The 26,555-nt window shown below is 34.1% G+C and overlaps 3 protein-coding genes across 32 annotated transcripts in view; 2 read left to right on the forward strand and 1 right to left on the reverse strand.

Annotated features, from left to right (window-relative positions):
- The first annotated feature begins 1,130 nt into the window (after nucleotides 1-1,130).
- On the forward strand, nucleotides 1,131-20,568 carry odf2a (outer dense fiber of sperm tails 2a). Of its 5 annotated transcripts, none has more exons than XR_012396650.1 (20): nucleotides 1,131-1,236; nucleotides 2,775-2,894; nucleotides 3,394-3,498; nucleotides 3,622-3,795; nucleotides 5,170-5,357; nucleotides 5,431-6,205; nucleotides 6,975-7,227; nucleotides 7,315-7,389; nucleotides 10,068-10,139; nucleotides 10,211-10,327; nucleotides 10,466-10,651; nucleotides 12,492-12,601; nucleotides 13,057-13,192; nucleotides 13,340-13,450; nucleotides 16,248-16,511; nucleotides 17,889-17,989; nucleotides 18,192-18,354; nucleotides 18,883-19,008; nucleotides 19,084-19,325; nucleotides 19,541-20,568. XR_012396650.1 is itself a non-coding variant. In XM_073935068.1 (19 exons), exons 7-19 carry the CDS (start codon nucleotides 7,105-7,107, stop codon nucleotides 19,255-19,257), a joined length of 1,758 nt encoding a protein of 585 aa, XP_073791169.1. In that variant the 5' UTR covers nucleotides 1,131-1,236; nucleotides 2,775-2,894; nucleotides 3,394-3,498; nucleotides 3,622-3,795; nucleotides 5,170-5,357; nucleotides 5,431-6,205; nucleotides 6,975-7,104; the 3' UTR covers nucleotides 19,258-20,568. The 5 variants fall into 5 exon arrangements, 2 of the variants coding, with proteins under 2 accessions (XP_073791169.1, XP_001332564.5); XR_012396648.1 differs by having other exon boundaries at nucleotides 5,431-5,569; nucleotides 7,096-7,227; XR_012396649.1 differs by having other exon boundaries at nucleotides 5,431-5,569; nucleotides 7,096-7,227; nucleotides 16,248-17,812; nucleotides 19,084-20,568.
- si:dkey-228b2.6 lies at nucleotides 20,052-22,432 on the reverse strand. Its single transcript, NM_001386237.1, has 3 exons — nucleotides 22,345-22,432; nucleotides 22,085-22,268; nucleotides 20,052-20,989 (listed from the first exon to the last, which is right to left on the reverse strand). The coding sequence occupies exons 1-3, from the start codon at nucleotides 22,392-22,394 to the stop codon at nucleotides 20,672-20,674; spliced, it is 552 nt and encodes a 183-aa protein (NP_001373166.1). The 5' UTR covers nucleotides 22,395-22,432; the 3' UTR covers nucleotides 20,052-20,671.
- A 1,604-nt stretch (nucleotides 22,433-24,036) lies between these two features.
- The window catches only part of sptan1 (spectrin alpha, non-erythrocytic 1), a 67,593-nt gene continuing 65,074 nt past the window's right edge, over nucleotides 24,037-26,555 (forward strand). For 25 of the 26 annotated variants that reach the window (XM_021468824.2, XM_073934536.1, XM_073934547.1 and 22 more), the window contains exon 1: nucleotides 24,044-24,110. The gene's annotated coding sequence lies outside the window, so the exon portion shown is untranslated. 26 annotated transcript variants of the gene reach the window in all.

Consider the following 26,555-nt stretch of genomic DNA (forward strand, 5'->3'; position numbering starts at 1 on the left):
GGGACCACTTGAAATATATACCTATGTATTTGAGTAAACGTAATTTGGGTTATATTCTATAAACTACCAGTGAAATTTCTCTTGTCATCTCTTGTTGGAATAATATATTTAGAGATTTTAAGTGGCAAAAATATGGTCTTTGCAACAAAACCATTTCCTCATTAACAAGGTCAAAGAAGTGTATTTTAAATTAATCAGCAAGTTTTATCCTATAAAACAATTTTTGAAAAAGTTTTATTCTAATATTGATGTAAAATGTTAATTTTGTCAATTTCATACTGAAATTTATTTTGGGATTGTATGCTGTACAATTTTGGAAACAATATGGCGTATTTATTAATGATAATATACAGCAAGATGTTTCTGTTACTTTAGAAATTAGTTTTGGTTATTATTAATCTGTCTCTACCAAGAGTAACGTTAATGCTTGTTTTGTTATAAATGAATTTTTTTTTTTATATAAATTCCATATCCACAAATGTAAAGTAACTAATACTAAGTTAAACCATACTTTCCTCTTTTTTTGCTACATTTTTGTCATTATTTACATTTAATTTCATTATGTAAAAATTAAAAAGCTAACAGAACTATTTCATTTTGTAAAGACTTTATGTAAGTTACCGTAATTTATTCTTAAATGTCTTACCCTCAAGTTTATATATCATGTTCTTTATTATTATTTTTTCTTCTCTTTTTCTTTCTCTCTCTCTCTTGTATTTTTCTTCATTGACAGTGTAATTCATATCCATAATGTTAACGTTTTCAACGCTTTTATTTTGAAAGCCAGCTCTTCACAGTAGGCTACTTCGTGGTTCACATGTTGTTGCAGTTGTGAGATAAACAGCGTACGCCAAAACTAGACAGCATTTCCAAAACTTGATTTTAGTAACGTTACCTGTTCGTCAAAAATATCACAGGAATGTCGTTAAACAGAGATTTGTTGTTATGCTAGTTATCCATGACAATAACTGTAGCTTGGGCCTTTGTTAGGCTTGGTTTCTAGGGACACCGTTGCTATAGAACGCGAACTGTGTAACGTTGACCAAGGTCAGCCTATTTCCTCCAATCACGACAGCGCACTGCAAACGAAACCCTTTGAATCAGCCAATCAAATGAAAGAGCGATTACCCACCGGAAGAAAAGGGTTTCAAGACTGTGGGATGACACAAGTAGTTCGCAACTATTTTTATGCACGTTTTGCTCATATCGGCGTTTGAATGTTTGTAATTTCGCATGGTAAGATATTTTGAAGATTAATATGCTTATGTTTTAATGACTTTGTATATTAGAAATCGTCAAACTATGCATGCTCTGATCAACTGACTTTATCTGCAGCGTTTTCTGTTTTATTTATGACTTCTGTGTCATTTCTGTTTCAATATATTTGTGTTTACGTGTCAAGAAAGCTAGTTTTAACGTCATAAGTTTATATATTTGCCTGTTAGCTTGCAGTTCTGTGTCCTATTTGGCTTTTTCATTTTCTTCTGAATCCAGTAAAGAGGTCTGTAAGGTGTGCACATAGATTTTTGTTATATTTGCTATATTTAAATTATTATATTTGCTGTCCGCTTTACATTAAGTCAAATGTCATAAATGATTGTAGAAGGGTCTGTTATGGTGGTCTCGGTTTACCACTGACAGTCTTGAGTAAGTTACTGTCATTTGAAATTTGACCTGAAGATGAACCAGTAAAATGATACTTCAGTGCGTCACAGAATCATAAACAAAGGCTTTTACTACATAAAATAAGTATTAAAGGGGAAAAAAATGTGTTAAATAGTAAAAATGGGTATTCAGCAGCTATAACTTCAGCCTTCATGGTCATATTCCTAATACCATTAATACTAATACTACAAAATACTTCAGAAATTATTCTAAAATGCTGATTTGATGCTTAATTGTTTAAAATATTTATAGTTATTTGTGAATAAAATTACTTTGCATTATTACATTACATGAATTATTAAAACACAAATAAGGTCAAACACAAATGAGCTTATAAATATTACTATTTATTATTAATAATAATATAATATATTGTTTCCTAGCACTGGGTTGCAGCTGGAAGGGTTTTGCTGTGTAAAACATTTGCTGAGTAAGTTGGTGGTTCATTCCGCTGTGGCGACCCCTGATAAATAAAGGGACCAAGCCAAAGGAAAATGAATAAATTAATGGATTGCTTTACATCATTTTATTTAATTTTTCTATTGTTTGTTTTACTGATACTATTATCTTATTATATGTGTGTATATTTGTGATATTTAAAAAATAGAAAATAAAATATTTCTTTTCCGTAACAGGGATCAATGTAATTTTAACATAAATTCATATATAAATTATATTAATTTATTATATATATATATATATATATATATATATATATATATATATATATATATATATATATATATATATATATATATAAATTATATATAAATAAAAAAAAAAAAATATATATATATATATATATATATATATATATATATATATATATATATGTGTGTGTGTGTGTGTGTGTGTGTGTGTTTGTGTGTGTGTGTGTGTGTGTGTGAGTAAAACATAAAACCTATATGAAATTAAATTTAAGTCAATAATTTTATAAACATGGGAAGCATATAAAATGTAAATAAAGTGTCTATTTAGATATTTGAATTTCCCTTTGTTGAATGAAATGTTAGAATGTGGGCAAAATAATGATTTGTTCAGTCGGACAGATGTTTTTGTACACTCGAAATAAAATTGATATATTATTGATATTTATCTTTTTTATACAGAAGAAATCAGTGAGAACAAGGTCCTCCTCCCCACCCCTGCATGTGCACGTGAACGAGAGCACACCTGTGCATGTTCATGTGAAGAAGAGCACGAAATGCAGCCCTACCAAGACAGCCCAGGTATGACATCATCAAATAGTCTGTGCATATACACTTGTTCCCAAATTACTGTTTAATAATATATACAGGATTCCCACAAATTATGAAATTTCTGGAATTTCATATATATGAAGACAAGAATTATAAAATAAAAAAAATAATGTATATATATTTCATACATTGAAAGTCATGGATTTTATAAGTGTTTCTAGTGTTTCACATTTTGCCTATTGTTTTATTTAGGCTATTTTTAAGCACAATCTTATTCATTCTCCACTACGCAGTTGTGGTAAATAAGGTTATTAAGATTACTAATTAATTAGTAGTATGCAAAACACAGCAGTGCCTTGTTTTTTATGGAAATTCAGCTTTTTAGTCAGGAAATGTATATAATAACCTATAATGATACTTTGTTTTTTTAAATTACACAATTAGTAAAGTTCCAAAATATGTTGCAATTTTCATACATGTAAAGCAGTTTTTGCCCATAGTGAATCCATGCATTTCTTTTATGTTCCAGGTTAAGTCAAAAACTGGCTTGCATCCTACTGCTAAGGTGAAGACAAGAGTTCCATGGATTCCCCCTGGCAAGGTCTCAGCCCGAGAGACCTCATATAAGTGGGATGTCAGTCAAATATTACAAATACATTCCCATCTGTGCTTGTGTACAATTAGTTACAATATAACATGCAGTTTAGTGATAGTCATGGAAATAAATTTAGATTTTTATTTGATTTTTAAATTTTAGGGACCATCCCATCGTCTGGAAATAACGGCTCCACAGGAGCCTGAGCGTTCCCAGTCTCCTATGCGAATAGAAGATCTGTCCACCAATGAAGAAGAGGCACTGCATGGACGCATAAATCAGTACGAGAGGAAGATCGACAGTCTGATGACAGAGGTCAGCTCTCTGAAAAAGGAGGTGAGAAATGGAGACCGTTCGTCAATAGCAGTTGTGTTTTTGTTCTTTACTTTTTAGAGGAATAAATGTAACTTTAGTTGCTTTTATTCAGAGGTCAGAGTAACTAAGTTTAACTTTAGTTACATTTATTAATTCAGTGCTTTGAAAAATTACTTTTAAACAAATATATACATGTATATACAGTAGTCAACATTTGACTTAGTTAAAAACCTTTTATTAAAGTTCTCCTAAACTAATCAACAACACTCACGCTTGTCTTTTTGAAAAAACTTTTTTGATCCACCTTAAATGTTGACTAGTGTATACATACACAATTGAAGACAAATTTAATGACCCTCCTATAAAGTTTCAATTCCTAATTTTTTTTATACATTTTTTAAAGGGTTTTGTAACAGAGAGATAAAAAAAAACATAATACTTTTAACAACTTTATTTTACAAGTTTTAATTTTAACAAGTTTAATTTTTTCATGTCTACATTTCTAAAGTATTCCAACCAAACTAAAACAAATAAGACTTTCTTCAGAAGAAAATATAATAAGAAATAGAAATACTGCAGAGTTTTTTTTGTCTGATTTTGTTGTCCACTTCCAGTTAGATTTCAAAAATGTATTTTATTAAACAGTTTTTTTTTTCTACTTTAGTAAAGTGTCTGTTTAAATGCTATAACATATAAATATAAAAATGTGTAAAAAATATATAAAAACGTGTAAAATAATGTCCCATTATCACTCTAACATATACGGTATTTAGGTATTAATGAAATTCTATGTTATATATAGTTGAAATCAGAATTATTAGCCCTCCTGAATTAATAGCCCCCTGTATATTGTTTTGCCCAATTTCTGTTTAATGGAGATAAGATTTTTTTTCAACACATTTCTAAATATAATAGTTTTAATAACTCATTTCTAATAACTGATTTATTTTATCCTTGCCATAATGACAGTACTATACACAATATTTTACTAGATGTTTGTCAATAAATTAGTATTCATATTAAAGTGAAATTTAATGGCTTAATTAGGCTTAATTAATCTACTTAATTAGGCGTGTTTGCACATTTGGCAAGTCATTGTATAACAGTGGTTTATTCTGTAGACAATCTAAAAATATGTATTGCTTAGGGGCTAATAATAATGATCATAGTTTGGGAAATATAAAAAATGAAAAAAAAATCACATTATATATAAATTCACCTATTAAATTACATTATCACATATTAATTTTGACTACAACTATACACAGCATTTTTTTTATTTATATTTACATTGATTAAATTCCATAGGTTTGAAGGATATTAAGTAGATTTTTTTTTGTAAATACGCCTTACAGTATTCTTTGGGTGTAAATTTGCTAATGTTTGTGTTTACAGGTAGAGCTTCGTAAGAAGGAGCAGCTGCTTGAGCGTCAGTCGGAGAGGTTGAGCGCATCCCAGCGTGTCATCGCTGAACAGGAAGAGGAGCTTGCAGAAGTCGCCCGAGAGCTGGAGGCCACAGAGCAGGAGAACTCACGTCTACGAGAGTCCATGGAGAAGATGCTGGCAGAGAATGATTTCGGGAGGTATAATGAAAGCATTTTGATTTTACATATAAGAAATAATTAGTACGTTTTGAACCATTTCCTTCTATTGTAGAGTAGAGAGGGACGGCATGCAGCTTGACAAAGATGTTCTACTCAGGAAGCTGCTGGAAGCAGAGATGGACAGCAGTGCGGCTGCAAAACAGGTTTCGGCCCTTCGCGAAACGGTCAGCCAAATGTCTAGGAGTACAAGTGTAAGCATTTTTCAGAACTTTCAAACCATTGTCTTGTGGCTTGCTTAAAATAAATAAATGATATAACATTTTTGGTCACACTTTACAATAAGCTTTCATTAGTTAATGCATTTACTAAAATGAACTAAATATGTGCGATACTTGTACAGCATTTATTAATCATAGTTTGACATTTACTAATGCAGTTTTCAATCATTCATTCATTTTCCGTTGGCTTAGTCCCTTTATTCATCAGGGGCCGCCACAGCGGAATGACCTGCCTACTTATCCAGCATATGTTTTACACAGCGGATGCCCTTCCAGCTACAACCCAGTACTGGGAAACATCCATACACACTCATTCACACACAAACACCACGGCCAATTTAGTTAATCCAATTCTTATAGCGCATGTCTTTGGACTATGTGGGAAACCGAAGCACCCAGAGGAAACCCACGCAAACTTCCCACGGAAATGCCAACTGACCCAGCCAGCACTCGAACCTACAACTTTCTTGCTGTGAGACAACTGTGCTAACCACTGAGACACCGTGTCTCCCTAATGCATTTTTTTTTTCATTCAAATTCATGCTTGTTAAAAATTAGTGAGCTAACATAGTGCAGTGAACAACTGCACTTTCATCAACGCTAACTAATGCCGAGTTCAGACTGCATGATTTTCAAAGGAGTCATGTCACAGATGTTTTCACACTGCATGACTATCTGTGCTAGCGTTTCGTCGCTGCTTTGTTTACACTGCAAGATGGATCGGCGACAGGGACTTTCACATTGCATGACTTTACTATAGGAAGAATCGCCAACAACTTCGTCCAAACTACGTCTCACAGCCAAAAACACGTAGTATATCTGTTGTTATTAACTACATAATGAGAAAGAAGCCTTTAATGGGGTAGAAATGTACATATTTGCTCACCTGGGTTTAAAGGGAATTAGCCATTTCTCCTCAACGTTGATAATAAACTAATTTTTTTTTGTATGAAACGTCAAACAGACACGGTTGCTCCTGAGTCCTGTCAAACCTCCACTAGTTTTTCCTCCATTTCGTAGGTCCAAATAAACCGAAAAGGAGCGATTTTAGCTTCTCCCCCAGCCTCCCGCTGGCCGGCAGCAGGTATACACACACGCACACACAAGTGAATGCTGCTCTCTCATTGGCTGTAGGCGATCGCTGATGTTATTTTCAGTCAAAACTCAATTCACACGGCATGATTTGAATCGATGACAGCTCCAGATATTTAGCATGCCAAATATCTTGCATATCTTATATAGTTCATACTGTGTGATTGTCACTCACTTGCACGAGCAGCGATTTGCCTGTGATTTCAGGCATTTGTCAGCGATTTCTCAAAACCTGTCGGCAATCCAAAATCGGGGCTAAAATCACGCAGTCTGAACTAGGCATAAGATAAATAAATACTGTAATAAATGTATGGTTTGTGGTTTGTTCATGTTAGTAAATACATTAATTTACATAAACTAATAAACCTTATAGTAAAGTGTTACCATATTTTCATATATTTATACAGGAGAAAAAGATGTCAGGATCAGACTCGACACTTTTGGTTCGACAAAAGGAGATGTTACTGCAGAAGCTGGAGACTTTTGAGAGCACCAACAGAACTCTTAGGCATCTTCTTAGAGAACAGCATAGCAGAGAGGTACTGCTTTGAAGGACTTCAAAAATTATTGTTAGAGAACTATGATTTGATGTACCTATAACGAACAGATTATTAATCTTTTTTCAGATGGACTCACTTAGACTCTTGGAACAGAAAGATGCACTGCTGAAAAGGCTTTCTGATGTAGAAGAAGAGAATTCGGTTAGTGTTGTGTGTGAAAAAGATATGAGCAATTCCAGCGTTATGGATGTGACATTTGCTGTGAAAACTCAAAACATAAATTCACAGAGAAAGTATTCGTTAACATTATATTGAAACATCTGTTTATATTTTCCAGAACAACTGACCACAGAGTTATGGGTAGAGAAAAATATCAATCTGTAAACATGTTTTATACTTTAAATGAGGAAAATAAGCATGCGTTATGGATGTGACAAATTTTGTCGAAATTCTGAGAAGTAAACTGCACAACCCAAAAGAAACAATGCTAATCAAAAGGATAACATATGTCTCTCTATAGAACAAAAATGCTTGACTTTATTTTATTTGACATTTTTGCATTTATGAGGACAAAGTTTTGTTATGTGGCGTCTGTCTGTTATGGATGTGACCGATTTGAAGTTGCCACTTTTGTGACTTTGGTAAATCAAATATAATTGTTTGAAAATATCGACAGAGACATTTTTGAGCATTTTTAAAGTACTTTACGGTTTCCATATTTTGGTGAAAACCTAATTTTTTTTTTATGGAAAGGTTGACATTTGCATGGATTTGCTCATATATATCCCAGTATTTTTGTGGATTGCTTTTTGCCTGAATGCAACGATTAACCGGTTTCACTATTAACCGTGGTTTAATTCATCGCGGTTAATTAATTGTAAAGGCTTCTCAACACCGTGTTTCTGCACTGAACAAAACAACTTCAACTAAACAAAAGTTATGCCAATTGTGCGCTAGTTTAAAGTTCTGAGCTTGTGTGCGAGGCTAAAATGCACCCACACTGGATTAAAGGCTGATTTTAACTATAGCTGAGGCTATTAAAAGTGGATGTTTACATATCCCATTTTTGTGCAAAAAATGTGTATCTATCCCAAAGAAAAAAAAAAACATACAAAATGAAAATACCAAACAAGTTCACAATACAGTTGATCAAAAGTGCCTTGCAGACAGCTTCAGCAGCCTTTGACTAGATTTGTTGTCTTTAAAAGGGGAATACTTTGCTAATAGGTAGCTTAGATTAACATTAGCCAAATAAAAAAAATATTCTTTTAAATTTTTATTTATTTATTTATTAATTTATTGTTTTGTGATTTATTTTCAGTGTAAAATTATTACTTATGTCAAAACTTTTTTCACTTATTTTTTAGTCCAAAGAGAAATGAACTATTGGTATTTTTTTATTAATATTTTGTGCTGTATTATTTATTAATCCACAGCAATAAATAATAATTTAAAATATATAGAGTTTCATGTGATGTTCTAAACTAGTAACATTTTAAAATTTTTGAATGCATAATAATCGTGATAACCGTTAAACAGTGATTATTCCTCTGACTATAACTGTACAACCAAAATCTATAATCATTGCATCCCTATACCTGAGTATGTTTTGTGCTGATGTCCTTGGTTTCTCTCATAAAAAGATTTTCTTTTCTGCTCTTTTAAACTTCAAACTATTAATTTAAAATGAGGTGAATTAACACAAATCTTGAGTCTTTGTTTGCGTATTCAATCCACTTAAATTTGTAAAAACAATTAAATTAACTTAATCGATTTTTGTTGGGACAACATGAGACTCAGAATGCCTTTCATGAATAAATATGCTATTAAGTCTAGAGCTGCATGATATTTGAAAATTTTAACCTTGCAATATTTTGTTATTTTGCGATTTTTTTTTTTTTTTTTTTTTTTTTTTTTTTTATATTGCAATATGAATGCCGTTTTTGCAGATGAGTGGAATAGCTCTAGTTGGAAAAAATTTATAATTTTAGATTGATTGGCTTGATTCTGTTGGGGAGTGCATATCAGTAAGTAAACTATTTACAAGTAAGTATAGATAAATACAAAACAAAGTAAGAGATACAGATAAAATAAACAGTCTTTTATTTTTTTTTTCTGAAGTATTCAGGTACAGTAATTGACTGATCAAATGTAAAGTAATACTGCATTTTAAAAATTGATAATACTAATCATAACAAAAGTTACAAAGGTACAATTTATTAGGCCTGGATGCTTTTAAAATCCTCAAGGCCTCAAAAACACACTCCAATGATAAATTATAATCCAGACTCAACGTTGCATATCTTGCGATGTGACTATTGCGAATAATCACATTCGACATCGATGCTGAAATGATATATTGTGCAGCCTAATTAAAACCAAAAGTAGGGGGCGCCAAGTTCTTTTCATTCAGATGAGTTTAGATTATTTCAGAAAGAAGTGGCTTTCTTTATGAAAGGATCATCACATTTGTTCATTGCCCTGAGGTGCACCAATGTTCCGCTTTGACTTTTTTATTATTATTTTTATTGGCAAAAAAGCAGACGATATTGTTGGTAAAATATAAACACACTCAATAACTTCATTTTTATATAATAAAATATAATATGATAGAATATAATATAATATAATATAAACGCTCATGTGCTACTAATTAAGAAAACAGGATTCTTGCAACGTCATATTTAAAAAAAAAAGTTATAAATAAAATCAAACCTTTGCTTTTGTATAGGTTTTTTGTATTCATTGTTTAATGAGCTCAATAAAACAACAAATTCAATTTTTCTGTTGTAGATTATAAATATCACACACACCTAGCATAAAGCAGACTTCATTATTTTTGATTTCTTCATTTTAACATTGATTCTCTCATCTTCCAGCGTATTCTTGTAAAGCTTCAAGACAAAGAAAGAGAGGTCAACCAGCTCACTTCCATATTAGAGAGTGAAAAGGTAAAGTATTTTGTCTAAATTTGTCTGAACACTTACCTGAATTTAAGCCTTATTGTTACTCAATGCAACAGGAAAGCTCAAAAACCACCAGCGAACTGTCCAAAGTCTTAGAGTCCACCCGTGCACATCTACAGGGTCAACTGCGAAATAAAGAAGCAGAGAATAACCGCCTTAACGTTCAGATCAGGGTAAGGCATACCACATTAGTAGTTAAACAATGTGTGCTACGGTGTTAAATTATGCTGCTATCTTAAATAACGCAGCTAGATCGATTTCAAGTATACATGATGTAAAAAAATCTATAAAGCTGTGTCCATTGAATCTAGAATCTGGAGCGATCCCTCAGCCAGCAGCAGGGGGAGATGGACCACCTGCAGAACCAGCTGCGAGACCTCAGGCAGCAGGCGGAGGCTGATAAGGAGGCCCTAAAGAAAGCCACGCGGGCACAGAAACTGCGGGCACAGCGCAGTGAAGACACTGTCGGACAGCTCAGTGGCCAGCTCTTAGAGATAGTAAGTGAACTAGGCTTAAAGTAACACTACACTTTTTTTTCTTGAGAAATAGTCACCTAGAGTTAAACCATTAAGTTTTATATTTTTTTAATCCATTCAGCCGATATCAGGGTCTGGTGAGAGTACTTTTAGCATACCCTAGCATAAATCGTTGAATCGGATTAGACCATTAACGTCCTGCTCAAAATTCTGAAAAAGAGTTTTGATAATTGTCCTATTTAAAATTGATTCTAGGGACTTTACTCATTCCAAAATAAATGTCAGGAAACTTTTCTGTTGGATCAAGGCTGCAGCAGGCGCAACGATATTATGCAACACTGTTACTTGGCTTGGGACTATTTTCAGGTGCTGCATATATATAATTCAATTCAATGATTTATACTAAGCTACAAGTGCTCCCGCCAGACCTAATGTTCAGCTGAATGGATTAATAAATGGTAAAACTCAACTGTTTAGCTGTAGGGGACTTAAAATGGGCCCATTTTTTAAGTGTTCCTTTAAACAATACTTCAGGTTTTGTGTGTTTAGTTTTTATTATGCTGCTGAAAATAATAATAATATTAATTTATAAGAATAAGAAATGAAGTTTTGTGCTTTAACTTTTATGCTTGTACATTGATAAATATGATAAATATGACAATATAAAGCAAAACAGGCAGTAGGTGGTGACAAGTCCCTTTTCTTAACCCTTTGATTGCCCTTTTACCAAACGGTTGACCATGTTTTTACCTTTTTAAATAATATCTGTTAAAGTCATTTAGAGAATGACTGTTATAAATAAAGGCTTACACACAGCATTGTTGGTTTACAAGAAAAATCAAACAAACATAATCCTGGTCCAATAAAAAGGACAAATTTGGGTAACAATAATATAGGACAAAACAAAAGTTATACAAATAAAAGGGTTTACTCATGGGCAACACAGTAACCATAAACATTTTCCAAAAATCCAAAAGTCCAAAATTTTTTCTCCTTTCCCAAGCTTTTCAAATCTAATGGCAATTTCATTCATTATTTTATTATTTTTTATTTTTTTTCTTCGACTTAGTCCCTTATTTAACTGAGGTCGCCACAGCAGAATGAACCAGCAACTATTCCGGCATATGTTTTTACGCAGCAGATGCCTTTCCAGCTGCAACCCAGTACTAAAAAACACCCATACACTCATTCACGCACACAAACACGCACACAAACACGCACACAAACACACACACTCGTACACTACGCCCAATTTAGTTCACTCATTTCACCCATAGCGCATGTCTTTGGACTGTGGGGAAAACCGGATCACCCGGAGGAAACCCACACCAAACTCCACACAGAAACGCCAACTGGCCCAGCCGGGACTCGAATTTTCTTGCTGTGAGGTGATAAAGATAACCACTGAGCCACCGTGCCGCTTCTAATGGCAGTTTGTGAGATATAAATATCATTCATTCATTTTCTTTTTGGCTTAGTCCCTTTATTAATTTGGGGTCGCCACAGCGGAATGAACCGCCAATTTATCCAGCATATGTTTTACACAGCAGATACCCGTCCAGCCGCAACCCATCATTGGGAAACAGCCACACACACTCATTCACACACACATACATACACTACGGACAATTTAGCCTACCCAATTCACCTGTACCGCAAGTCTTTGGACTTGTGGGGGAAACCGGAGCAGGTGGAGTAAACCCACGCAAACCTGGGTACAGAGCATGCAAACGCCACACAGAAATGTCAACTGCCCCAGCCGAGGTTCCAACCAGCGACCTTCTTGCTGTGAGGCGACAGCACTACCTACTGCACCACCGAGTTGCCCATCTAAATATTTAAAAGTGTATATTTTTTACAGGAAAAACAATTGGCAGAGGCTGTGACAGCTGCAGAAAACTGGAGCAGTCGCCACGCAAAAGAGATGAAGGACAAAGGACAGCTTGAGGTGGAGATCGCACTGTTGAACAGGTCAGCAGAGATCTGTGTCCCTTGTATAATTATGTAAATAATAATTTTTCACCTGGTATTCAAACTCTTCTTTTCAAACTTTTTTTGTCCACTTTTAATATTTTTTCTGAATGTGTTTCTGCTCTGATAGCAAAACTTTGCTGAATGGTGTAGGTGTATGTTAGAATTAAGACTTTTTACAGCCCTTCGAACCAAACTTTAAATCTTATCTAACTGCCACACAGTTTAAGAATTGGGTCAGTAGACAAAGAGTCGATGGCCTTTAGTTGGTAATCTAATGCGTTTGAGTACATTCGAGATGCATTAGAGAAAGCTCAAAACATCAAAATGATACCTTTTACATTGATGTTTAACATTGTCCACTTGTGATTGGATTGAAAAAAATGTATTATCATTCCAAATTTAAAGAAGACCTCAGAATAAAAACTGCAGACTATGTTTTGGTATGCTTCCAGCCGCATTACAGACCTGACTGAACATTTGCATGGGCAGGAAGAGAAATCCCGGATTGAGAGAGACGGACTCTTGGATCGCCTTCATGAGCTCAATACAGAGAGCACTACTGTACGCCTGGAGAACCAGAGCCTTAAGGTATGTCCGATCAAAACTGTATGTTTAGGATGTTCCAGTTTTTTCTCATTTGATAGCTTGTTACATTTTTCTCCATAATTGCATATTAGCCCTCATTCCTTTATAACCAGTAAATACAAGCTGAATTGTTGTATTATGCATGTTCAGGCCACTTTGACTGCCTTGGAAGAGAAGCTGTTGTTGTCTCAGTCTGAGGTCCAGCAGGTCAAAGTGTCTGTGAAACAGTACGAGAGTTTGGTGGACAGCTATAAAGCTCAGGTGAGATAATCAAACTCTAACACAATTTATTAAAGGCAAACTTTTTTATTTGATATAATCTTAATTTGGCGAGGCAGTGGCGCAGTAAGTAGTGCTGTCGCCTCACAGCAAGAAGGTCGCTGGTTTGAACCTCGGCTCAGTTGGCGTTTCTGTGTGGAGTTTGCATGTTCTCCCTGCCTTCACGTGGATTTAATCCGGGTGCTCCGGTTTCCCCCACAGTCCAAAGACATGTGGTACAGGTGAATTGGGTAGGCTAAATTGTCCGTTGTGTATGAGTATGTATGTGGATGTTTCCCAGATATGGGTTGCGGCTGAAAGGGCATCCGCTGCATAAAAGATTTGCTAGATAAGTTGGCGGTTCATTCCGCTGTGGCAACCCCGGATTAATAAAGGGACTAAGCCGACAAGAAAATGAATTAATGAATGAATAAGCTTAATTTACAATTCCTCTGGTGTTAAACAGTTGAGTTTTACCATTTTTTTTTAACCATTTAGCTTTTCTGATTCTGGTGAGAGAACTTTAAGCTATAAGCTTAGCTAAATTTATTGAATTGGATTAGGCAATTAGCATCTCACTAAACAGGAAAACAAGCTTTCTTTTAAAGATTTAAGTAGGTATATTTTCAACTTCTTTCTTATTTTTAATTTATGGGCGAGATGCCAATGGTCTAATGCGATTGAATTATTTATGCTAAGCTAAAAGTGCTTTAGCCAGAACCAAAAATCAGCTGAAAAGAAACTGTATGGGGACTTGTAAAATAAGCCCATTTCCAAATAAGTGTGTTCCTTTAAGATTATAAATTCAGGCACTTCACCACCAGTTAAAAGTTTGCAATAATTCAAATGTATACATTTCCTGAAACAACTCTCTTCTTCCTATTCTCCAAGTCTGCATTCATTAGATTACAAAGATGCTATTCTGGAGAAAAGTAATTACAACTTTACTTTTTTTCAGTGATGATGGATGATAATAAAAAATGTTTTTTTGAGTAAATCAGCAAATTATGGATCATAAAATAATTACCATGACCTGTAAAAAAGTCAAAACGTTATGTTAAATTGAAGAAATATTTCACAAGATTTCCTGTTTTTGATAATAGAATTGCAGTCTTGGTAAATGTAAAGGACTTTTATAAGTACATATTGGTAGTATAATAAATTTATTAATTAAATATTTATTTATAATCACTTATTTTTACTATTTACTAAGCATCCCTTAAAGGTATAGTTCACCAAAAATGAAAATTAACTTAATATTTACTCACCCTAATGTGGTTTCCTATTCTTTTTTGTTGTTGTTGAACACAAAATAAGTTACTTTGAAAAATGTTAGAACCATTGACTTCTATAGTAGGAAGAAACAAATAATGACCCGTTCCCACTGAGTGGTACAGTACGGTACGGGTCGGTATGGGTCACCTTTATCCGGCTTGTGTTTCCTCTGCAAAAAGGGTACCCTTTTTTTGGGCGTGGTGTACAACAAAGTTTCAGTCGATGTCACTCAAGGAAATGTCAAAGTAAAGCTGTACGGCTCGTTCACATATCATATGAAAAGCACTTCTCACAAAACATATGCTTTATACACATAAATACTTGTGTATAAATGTTAATACTAAATTTTCTTTGACCAGGATTTGATTAAAACCACAGGTCAATGACAGTGCAAAATAGCCAACTGTAACATCTGCAATTATATAAAATAAATAAATTAATGCAACATATATGAACACACAGACCCTTATAGTCTCCAATATGTTACCAATTACAGTAAAACTACACACAGCATACATTTAGTCCTTATTTGGGTTCAAAAGCAACACATAACTTATAGCCCAGTCAGTGCAAACCTCTCATCTGTAATGTAATCATCACCAGCACATGTAACCTCCTGTTAGAAAGTATTTCCTTCTAAGTTAATAATCCTTCTAGTCCTTCTAAGTTAATAATAGTTTAAAAAGTGATCATAATAGTTAAACATGGCAGTTTGTTCATGTTTTAGGCTGCTAAAAGAATCATTTGCTCCTTTCTTTTGTCTGGCTTCTCCTTTGTCTTTTCGCATGTCAGTCTCACGTTTGTCCATTTCTCAAAGGATCGGATGTCAGAAGCACTTCAATAATCACGCATGTTATTATAATCAGCTCAAGAAGTATAGGCGCTTGGCTCGCGCTTTAGACACCCTTGTAAACAACTACGGAGTACAAGGTAGATTCTGCTCTTCTTCTTGGCTTTATGGCTGTTCATCAAGTCAACGACAAGGTTTGTTTAATCTTGGGTCGACCATGGCTCATTTTTATATGTATGTATTATTACGGTGTTATGTCTCAGCTGTGCATTTAAAAATGCAGCTTCCTTTGTTTTCATTCCCCTGCTTGTGTATGCGCTGCTGACATTTCTCTGTAAACCAATAGTTTTCAGCTGCACCTCTTGCTCAGCCTTTTGGTACCCTGTTGTTGTGCTAGGTACCCTTCCCAAAGGATACCCAAAAAGTGGTGCAGTACAGTTCACTTTTTGGTACCATTTAACAGTGGAAACGGCCATGAAAGCGTACCGAACCATACCATACCACCCAGTGAAAATGGGCCATAACATGGAAGTCAGTGGTTACATGTTTTCAGCAATTTTAAAAATATCTTCTTTTGTGTTTAACCAAAAGAAAGAAACTCAAATGTGTTTATAAAAAATAAATGATGAATAAATATTGACAGAATTCCATTAGCCCAGTACATTTCATATAACATGGCATGTGTGCATTTATTGAATTTTCTATAAACTTTGCTCTTTTTCTTGGTACTCACAGAACCAGAAGACCCGTGCTGAAGCAGACGAGTTTGCTGCACGTCTGCAGATGGCTTCAAGTGAAGCTCAAGCTGTACGAGATGAACTAGACCAGGAGATCCAGCAGGTCAGGAAGCAGCTTCAGGGTCGACTGTCAGAGCTGGAGCCCCTTCCTGAAGCTCTGAGACATGCTGAACTCCAACTGCAGGAAGCTCACGAGAAAGAGAGGTTACTAGAGAGAAGAAACACAGAGCTTGGCACTTCCCTTACAGAGCTACGCATCAAGGTGTGTGTTCTGCTGTTGGCCAAGTATATTGTTGTTTTATAGTTAGATCTTAAAAACTTGGCAAAACCTTTTATAGTTCTGAAAATTGCCTATAAAAACGCATTACCATTAGATGAGTATACATTTTTTAAATGTTCAAATCACTGGTGAACACTGGTGGGGTTGCTTTTATAAGATAAGTCCTCTAAAGCTCTTTGTATTAAAATTACGACAATGAGAGGAGAATGTGAGCGTGCCTCACACAGGTGAGTGGGCTTCACAAACCATCTGTAGAAAACACTTTTTCATCTCTCTCTCAGTTTAACCAACACTTGCACTAGTTTTGCACATTTGCACTAGACACTTTTTTTTATTTACAATTACTCAACGTCTCATTAAAAAAATTCAAAAATGTTTTGCATTTATGGAGTGTACTTCACAGGTCAGTGGGCTTGACAAACCACCTGTAGAAACACTTGTTTCTATAAAAATAAATCCCCCTTTCTTACTTTAGCACTTAATTCTCTGAGCACAGTTAATTTGTAAGATTAGCACTTCTTATGTGTAATGCCTCTTCTGTTGAATCCCTGAATGCATGCTCAATTGTAAGTCGCTTTGGACAAAAGCGTCTGCTAAATGTAAATGATGTGACCAACTGAACCTAGAATATCAATTGCTAATCAGTTTTCAGCAAGTTGGCAGAGCCGTTATTTCTTCCTTCGAATGCAAATAGGTCAGCCATTTGAAACAGGTCTTAACATTTGCATACAGAAGGTGTAAATGTAAGAAATTTCTATTCCAAAGGTCAGTGAAAGGGAAGATAAAAGACAACGGGCCTTAAAAGAGTAGAACAGAGTACAGGTAACCCCCAAAACACATTTAAAGTTTTCGCATTTCAGGTCCATGTGGGTTGAAAAAAAATAGATATTTTATAAAACATTCAGAAATAATATTTTTATAACTTACTGGGGGTCTTGAGGTATGTCTATGCAGATTTTATTGATTTGTAACACTTCGTTGTTAAACAATAAATAAATATATTAATTTATTAATTTTCCTTTGGCACATCAATACACCTTCTCATTCACACAGACACACTTGTACACTACGGCCAATTGAGTTAATCCAATTCACTTATAGCGCATGTCTTATGTCTTTGGACTGTGGGGGGAAACCGCAGCACCCGGAGGAAACTTATGCAAACACGGGAAGAACATGCAAACTCTACACAGAAATGACAACTGGCCCCTCCCAGACTCAAACCAGCGACCTTCTTACTGAGAGGCAAAAGTGCTAACCACTGAGCCACCGTACAACTATAAGTAAATATAATTGTATTTTATTTTATTGTATTGGATTATAAATAAATCATGTTGTATTCTGGTGGATTGGGTATAGGCAGAGCAACAGGGAAGCTTGGCGGAGATGTTGAGGCACAAAAACATGCTGCTACAGGAGGAAAACAAACAGCTTCAGCACAAAATGGAGAGCCTTGAACGGTCTGTTGCCTTGTCTTATATCCCTCTGTCATTCATTTTAAAGTATTTTATCTTTTAAAGTAATAATACATCTAAAAGTGAAAATTGAAAGTGAAAAAAGTAGTAGTCTCTATTTTTATTTACTTATTCATTTGAAGTAAAAATTGGTTTCAGATAATGATGGAAGAATTTTCATTTTTGGGTTTTGATTTGCTCTTTTCAGGAAGCAAGAGGAGGCTAACTCGCAAAATCGAGATCTCATCCAGGTCATTTCAAAACGGGAAGAGACGATTCATAGCAGCCAGGTGCGTCTGGAAGAAAAGTCTCGAGAGTGCAGTATTCTGACCAAACAGCTGGAGGAGGCATTGGATGATGCCCGTCGACAGGTCTGTCCCCAACTATATCTTGTTAAAGGGATAGTTCACTCAAAAGTGTACATTCTGTTAATAATTACACACCCTAATATAGTTAAAATTAAGATATTTTAGATGAAATCCAAAAGCTATCCGACCATAAATAGACAGCAATGGTCCTAATTTGTTCAAACTCCAAAAAGGAACTAAAAAACATCTTTAACACAGTCCATCGGTCTACTGGTTTGATTGGAATATTATCAAGTTACGAAAATAGCACATAAAACAAAAATGAGAACTTTATCCAACAGTTTCTTCTCTTCATGTTTTTTTTTCTGGACTTCTTCAGGGATGAGAGAGCTCTTTAATCTCATTTAAAATATCATAATTTGTGTTCTGAAGACGAACAAAGGTCTCAGCCAAAGGTTTAGAACAAAAGGAGGGTGAATAATTAATAACATTCTTTAAATTAGTGATATAATTAACCCTTTAACTTATGGTTTTAATTATCTACAGTGTCATGCTTTAAATTAGCATTCAAACTTTGATGTTGATTGACAGGTTACCCAGACCAGAGAGCGAGCAGCTTCTAAAGAGCGCGTTACGCAGTCCAAGATTGTCGATTTGGAAGCTCAACTGAGCAGAACATCAACTGAGCTGAACCAGTTACGACGAGCCAAAGATGAGGTCAGTGAAATCTCCCCAAATCTGAATTTCAGTCAAATATTTTTGTCAAAAATTCACTTGTGAACTTTCTTACAGGCCGAACGGAGATACCAGAGTCGTTTACAAGATGTCAAGGACAGACTAGAGCAGTCCGACAGCACAAACCGAAGCCTGCAGAATTATGTCCAGTTCCTAAAATCTTCTTACGTCAATGTGTTTGGAGACCCTGCTCTCACTGGCTCCTCATTCCGCACACCTTCGCCTATCTGAAACCACTTTCAGGTGTCTGTTAAGACTTCTTTTACATGAACTGTATTAGTCGACAACTGATGACCTCTGTAAGTTTACTGTGTTTGTGCTTTACTCCGTAAAGGAATAGTTCACTCAAATATGAGAATTTGCTATTAATTTACTTACCCTCAGACCATCCGAGATGTAGGTGATTTTTTTTGTCAAGACTTTAAGCTGAAAAATTAATGCCACCATCACTTTAGTAATCATATTATGATACATATTTGTTTTGTCTGTATTTTTTTGTTTTGTTTACTCTTAGAGTTCAGAGATTGTTTAATTTCCATTGAAGGAGCACCGATTGAGCTGAAAATCTTTCCGGATCTGTTGAAGAAAAACAGTCACCTACATTTCAGATTCCCAATGGATGAGTAAAGGCATTTTTGGGTGAACTATCAACTTATGAAATGCTAATTTTACTTAAAGTTGCAGTTTAGCACCAAGAAAGCTTTCAGTTTAGGATTACATATCCATCTCACTAAGAGAATTCTTGTCTTATTTTGATCTCTCAAGACGGTTATGCAATAAACAGACTTAAAGCTTTTATGATCCTTATGCATAAGCTTTCTTCCTGAATTTGCATGGCAATAATGAAGGATTTCACAGCGCGGACTGTAAAGTAGCTATTACCGATTTCATCTTTTATCGTTTACTTGTATGTGGCTATAAAACATACAGCTTGCTTTTTAGTTCTAGCAATCAATTCGATTTAATTGCTTCCAGTTTACATAATATCAGTATGACGATGAGACACAGCAAGAGTTATACAGTCATAAATTGTCCCTTTTATTAATAAAATCCCATTTGAAACATCATGATCACCTGCTCAAATTTAGATTCGCTGGGAGGATTTAAAATTCAAATGACCACAAACTCAGGATTTATCAGTTTATTTGTCAGCCAAAATTATTTTTAGCTATAACCGGCCTATTATGTGAGTATATCTGTTAAAATAATGCACAAAGCATCCTTTGAGTCAAAATGAACATTATATTGGTGTTTTCAGTAGACTGAATGCATAGAATTCCTGTTATAAAATGTGTCTATTGGTGCTATACATTTTACATTACTGTAATCGTCCATCTGTTTTTTGTTTAAGGTCATACTTGCACTTTTTATTTTATTTGACTGATACTTGTCATGTGAATTAACCAAACAGTAATGCTTCACTGTTGTTTGTTTTAACATGAAATGCAGCAGCATGTGTAATTTTTTTATTCGCTAAGAATATTTGTATACATATCAAGTGTATATTATGTATTGAAGTGTATTAAATTCCTTTGAAAACTGTGCTTGTGTGCATTATCCTGGCGAGTTTACTGACCCTCTTGTTTACCTAGACAAAGTCATTATATTTTGGTTCTTCCTGCAAGTAATCTTGTCACAATGTGCATCAGTCAGTATGATTAGTTGTAGGTGTAGACGTTTTTCTTGTTGCAGGTATCGACCCGTTTTGTTTCATTGCTCTGATTGCACTCTGCAAAACTATGACTCTCTTCTGCCATTGTGCTGCTTTCCGTGACTCCTCTGCTAGGTTCTTTTTGTACTCTTTGATCTGGAGATTGGCTGAAGCTAATTTCAGCTGGTAACTTCTTTCTGTTGCATGCAGGCGTTTGTTACAGTCACAACAGGTCGATCTGGAGGAGTCTTTGGGCTCGGTAGATGCTCCTTGGTGCGAAGAAACAATTTCAGTGTCTTTTACAATCTGATTCTGAAATGAAAAACAAACAAAAGTTCAGTATAATTTAAATACAGTCTGCTTACTGTTAAAACTGTTGATTCTGCACAAAATATTGTATGGATGAACGTTTACATGTATCCCAGTCGTAAAGCCATTAATATTTAAGTAAAAACAAGTAAAATATTTTTCTATAAAAATGTAAAAATTAGTTCTAGTACTCTGTTATCAAGCAAGATAAATAGATGGATCTGTATCGAAAGATGGATCTATGATGCAAGATAGATACATTTCCATAGATGAAAGGTTACATATATTCCAGTTACAAAGCCATTAATAAAATTTTCTGTTCCATAAATAAACTGTAAAACATTTTTGCATGTTTTTGATAAAAATAGCTTTTATATTAACATTTAATTATGTTACTTTTTTTTTACAAGCAATTTTATATGAAAACTAGTCGACAAGTTGATATATGATTTAAATGAAAGATAGATAGATAGATAGATAGATAGATAGATAGATAGATAGATAGATAGATAGATAGATAGATAGATAGATAGATAGATAGATAGATAGATAGATAGATAGATCTATTGCTATGGATCGATCTATGATGATAGATCTATTTCTATAGATAAAGGTTTGCATATTTTCCATTAACAACATTTTCTATTCCATAAAGATAAACTAGATAAAACATTCTTACATTTCTTTAACAAAAAAAAGTCAGTTTTTTAATAGCAATTTTATGTGATAACTAGTCTACAAGCTACTTTAATACATATGGATGGATGTATCTATTTCTATAGATGGATCTATGAATGGGTGGATTATGGAAGATAGATCTATTTGTATAGATAAAAGTTTACATGTATTCCAATCATAAGGCTTTTAAAAGATTTTTTCTGTTCCATAAATAACAGTCAATAAAACTTTTTTTCTTTTTTTTTTAACAATAATACAATTTCAGTTTTTATACTCAAAAATGAAACAACTCTTATGTGAGAAATTACGCTACAAGTTAATTCAAAATAGATATGTCTATTTCTATAGATAAAAGTTTACATATTTTCCTGCTCCACAGATAAACTAAAGACGGACGAACAGACAGACAGATATAGATACCTTTGGCTGTGTAAAATTGAATAGAGTCGGACTCGCGTCAGGATGTAAACGCGCAGATCCGGATTCAAAGCAATCCGGAGTGAAATGAGCGGAACAGAGTGACGACGTTTCAGACGGAGTCCATCCAACATCCCTCCCCATATTGACACTCCAAATGCGCCGACGCTCTTCTTGTAATGGGAATCTGCGAGAAAAATAGTCAGCAGTAGAACACTTTTGTTTTTACATTGAGAAACACGGAAAACTAATTGCAAACTTACTTGTAGAACGAGACACCGTCGATATTCCCGCAGAAATCACAAGTCTGCATCTCTTCAACTCGATTCACACGCGTTCAAGATTCAGAATAATGAACGTATAGAAATCGCGTGCTTTATACACCGTGAGGCTATTGATGTTTCTAGGGCACGTAAAAAGTGTGGTAATGGGCAATTTACACAAAACCTGTTAATGGCTGTTTGCTGTTTGCATAGGCCTAGGTTAGGCTCTTGCAGCAATCTTTTCATATTTCTAAAAATTTAAACTCATTACATTATTTATAAAGCTGCAATAACTTAGTTAAAATGCACATTTGTTACAAAAAAAAAAAAACTATTTTTGTATACGTAAAAAAAGTATGGTAAGCACTTTGCCAAAAATGTAGGCAATATTTTCGGAACGTCAAAAACTAGCAAATCCAGCTAAAGTCTGTGTGTTCTGTTGCTAAATTGCAGTGTTGAACCTCATAATGTAATAGAAAATGTGGTGAATAACTGCAAACAGGTCCACTTTTTGAGGAAAAAAAGAACAACCCCTTTTATAGGCTGGCTATGGGCCTGTATAAATTTTTTTGTTTAATGGACACTAAGAATGTTTAGTTTTAAGAGCGTTTGGAACTTTAATACTGAATAGATGTTAATGTGTTAAATTCTTATATTTTTATCATCATTTCTGTTACAATATGTTAGCCTATATTTTGGGCCAAGTTCCCTTATGTAAGAGCAAAGTTTGAATAGGCTTCTTCACCTTTTACACCTATTAAAATGTGTTTTCATCAGTCCAATCAAAAGTGGATGGTGCTAAAGGGCTTAATAGAATTTTAAACATTTTTAGATTGTCCACTTCCAAAAGGCATGAGAATCCTTTGATTGTAGTCAATATGTTTGAACAGCCACAAAACACTAGTCTATCTTAATGTGGTCATTATTATGTATTTTATATATTTGAATTGTAACATATTATATATTATATGGGACATGATGCAATACTTTTTCGCAACATGCCACATTGATTTTAAAACAAGAAAGAAATTCATAAAATTAGAACTACTTGAATGTGAACCACTTGACATGAATAAATGGCAAAGAAATATTTTATTTTGGGGCCGAGAACTATCTCTATAATACTTTTTTATTTGTTATCCCACAGGTTCATACCAATCCACATATCTAAATGACAGTTTTGTCTAATCCTGGATTTTGAATTAATGTTCTTAATATTCATTTGTCACAAAACTTCATCTGATTTCCCAAGACACTGATACAGCAGAAATCTTAGACCAGCAGACAAATTTATTATGGCTTACTTCCACACCAGGAGATCTGCCAAGAAGAAAACAAAGATGCAGTATCAGGAAATTAATCTAATTATATTAAAATGAAAAAGTGGCTTTCAGAAGCAAACTAAATATATGTATTTTTAAATCTTATATATAATATATATATATATATATATATATATATATATATATATATATATATATATATATATATATATATATATATATATATATATATATATATATATTCTGCGGACGAATTTCTATTATATATTAAACAACACAGAACGTTGATCTAATCTAGCACTATGGGGCGCTATAGGGCACTTCGGCATTTTCCGTAAGCGTTCGGCCCGTTGCTGCAGTGCATGATGTCACCGTCTCGGGCGGCTCGCTTCATTTGATCGCTACGTTGCTATTTCATTCGTCGAGATCGCCGCCCTTTACCAACTAGCCTCAGAAAAAAAACAGAGCAAATCCTTCAGCAAGGTAGGGCATTCTGCAACATTTTAACTCTACACATACATATCTTCCACAAACCAAACGCAACTATCTAGGGTTTTATTGCAAAGCTTAAGGAATGGTCTGGTTTATGTCGCGTTTGCTAACGTTATCTCGAGGGCCGTGCTGGGCGTTTCGGCGACCGTTTTCATGTCCATTTGTTTAATGAAACATAAAACTGTTATTGTGTTATGAACGTACATGTATCATTACGCTGTTGTACGAATATCACGAACTAAATACGTTTTCTCAAACGAGTGTTCATTGCCCTGTTTAATGGTGTCGTTAGCTGCAGTGCTAACTAACCCATATTGCTGTGTGGGTTGTTAATTAAACATTAAACACAGAAACAGGCCATTATGCGACTGGACTCATTTAAATTTATTGAGCTACATAGGAATATTTAATTGATCAAATAAAAACTTCAGTATTCGAGTTTGTTGATTTATAACACACTTGTTTTTGCAGATAAAACAGCAACTTTTATTTCCAAATGCTTGGTAACACAAATCTATACATTTTAACATTGTAAAATGATCTCTGTCTACCAATACTAAATTAACTATTTTGTCTTTTTTCGGTGGGTTAACATGAATTTATAGGTGTAACGTTATATACATCGGGCTATATAGAGGATCCGCCCAGCGCCTGTTTCGCTCTCAGTCTGTTTTTGGGATCGATCGCTCTGATATGAGGCCTGTGCTTTTGCAAGCTTTTCATTGTTTTGTGATGGTATTTTTACATGCTTTGTGGTTATTATAAACAGATCTGCATATTAAGCCATAATAGTTGTGTGTGTGTTTTGAATATATTATGATTTAATGCTTAAAATGTATGTGTTAAAACGTCGTTTAAGTTACATAGTTATTATTATTATTATTATTATTATATCAACATAAACGATAACGGGCTATCACTTAAAACAAAAAAACTTGTTCTGGCTAAATTGAATGGAGACATGCAGAAAATTATATTATATTATATACACTGCCTTTGGCTTGTGCCGTCTTTGGAAGAAAAATAAAAAAAACTTTCTCAGAAAATAAATGCAAGATTTAAATTATATGAACAGCTTCCTATTAAATCCATTGGATTTTTTGGCGAAGTATTGACTTAATATGCACACCAGCTACTGACATGTCAACAGCCCTGCTGAGAATGTAAAAAAGCCCCTGAAGTCAAAAGATGAATGTTTTTGTCTTCAGGCATTTGCATTCATTGCTTATAATCTGCATTACTCATACTGGGCCCTTTATGTGTAACAGTATAGAGACGGACCAGTGATTGGTTTGAGAATGCTATATTTGTTGTTATTAACTGATATTAGTTTATTAGTTGTTTGTTTTAAGACTTTTTATTGGCACCCAAATCCGAATGATAAATGTTCATAATTGTCAAATCTGAATGATAAACAACCAATCAAATGTTGACAGTTTTGACCAATCCAAACTTTTTTTTTAATCAATCCAAAAGTGTGATGCCATAAATAACACATACTAATATTAATTTTTATTTTCATAAAATACAATAGGTGATTTTTATTAGTTTTATCAGACAACAATTACATATTGTTTAGTTTCATGAAATGTTTTTTTTTTTTTAGTTGACCATAATCAGCAATTAAGGTCTATTTTCTATTTTCAGATCTGGTGCCTGAGTGCAGTTACGCATTATGAAATAACCTTGCTGTGTCTGGAATTTAACACTTGTGTCATTCACTGACCAACTGTGTAGACTATCAAGTGTTTGGCGGAAACAAATACATCAGTGTACATTGTTTTCACCATCCTGTTTCCTCAAATGCTGACAGCATTCTTGCTGAAATTGTTGTCAGTTTTTCAAAGGGTGTGGTCTCCTCCTGTCTCGTGGGTTGGGGTGTCCTCTGGGACGTATTGCATTTGTGCAGCTGCGCAACTATTTTCGTTGACCCCTCCCAAGTGTCAGGGTCTCAGACCTGTTATAGTTTTTGCAGCCAGGTTCTTGGAAATAGTTGTTAAAAACCAGAATGTAAAAGACAATAATTAATCCTGACACTGAATTTATGACCAATAAAGACGGTTTAAAATGTTCAAAAATGAATCATATGTAGGGCCAGACGGAATCTGCAGAAATTTTTTTTATTTCTGCGGAGAATTTTGGTAAAAATCTGCGGATTTCTGCAGAATTTTTTTGTGAGTATCATAAAACCTTAATATGTGAAATAAAAAAATAATATCTTCTAAACTTGTATTTAATGTTTAAAATGCAAATCCAATTAGATTCACTTCATTTGGTAAATAAAAGTCTCTCAGATAATATCTACTAAAAGACAGAAAATATTACTGTACAAACTGCATTGTGCATAAATCAGATGAACATTTTCATATTAGTCAATAATAATACTGAAACTTATTCAAAAACTGAATAAATATAGATTTACACACATTTACTCAA

Source organism: Danio rerio, chromosome 21 (assembly GCF_049306965.1).
Source record: "Danio rerio strain Tuebingen ecotype United States chromosome 21, GRCz12tu, whole genome shotgun sequence".
Taxonomy (NCBI): domain Eukaryota; kingdom Metazoa; phylum Chordata; class Actinopteri; order Cypriniformes; family Danionidae; genus Danio; species Danio rerio.

Coding starts and splice junctions, on each gene's coding strand:
- si:dkey-228b2.6 (NM_001386237.1), bottom strand. CDS start 22,394: ATGCAGACTTGTGATTTCTGCGGGAATATCGACGGTGTCTCGTTCTAC. Junction 22,269..22,344: donor GACGGTGTCTCGTTCTACAA/GTAAGTTTGCAA, acceptor TTTTTCTCGCAG/ATTCCCATTACAAGAAGAGC. Junction 20,990..22,084: donor TCAATTTTACACAGCCAAAG/GTATCTATATCT, acceptor TTTTCATTTCAG/AATCAGATTGTAAAAGACAC.
- odf2a (XM_001332528.9), top strand. Junction 5,358..5,430: donor GCAGAGAATGATTTCGGGAG/GTATAATGAAAG, acceptor CTTCTATTGTAG/AGTAGAGAGGGACGGCATGC. Junction 10,328..10,465: donor GCCTTAACGTTCAGATCAGG/GTAAGGCATACC, acceptor CATTGAATCTAG/AATCTGGAGCGATCCCTCAG.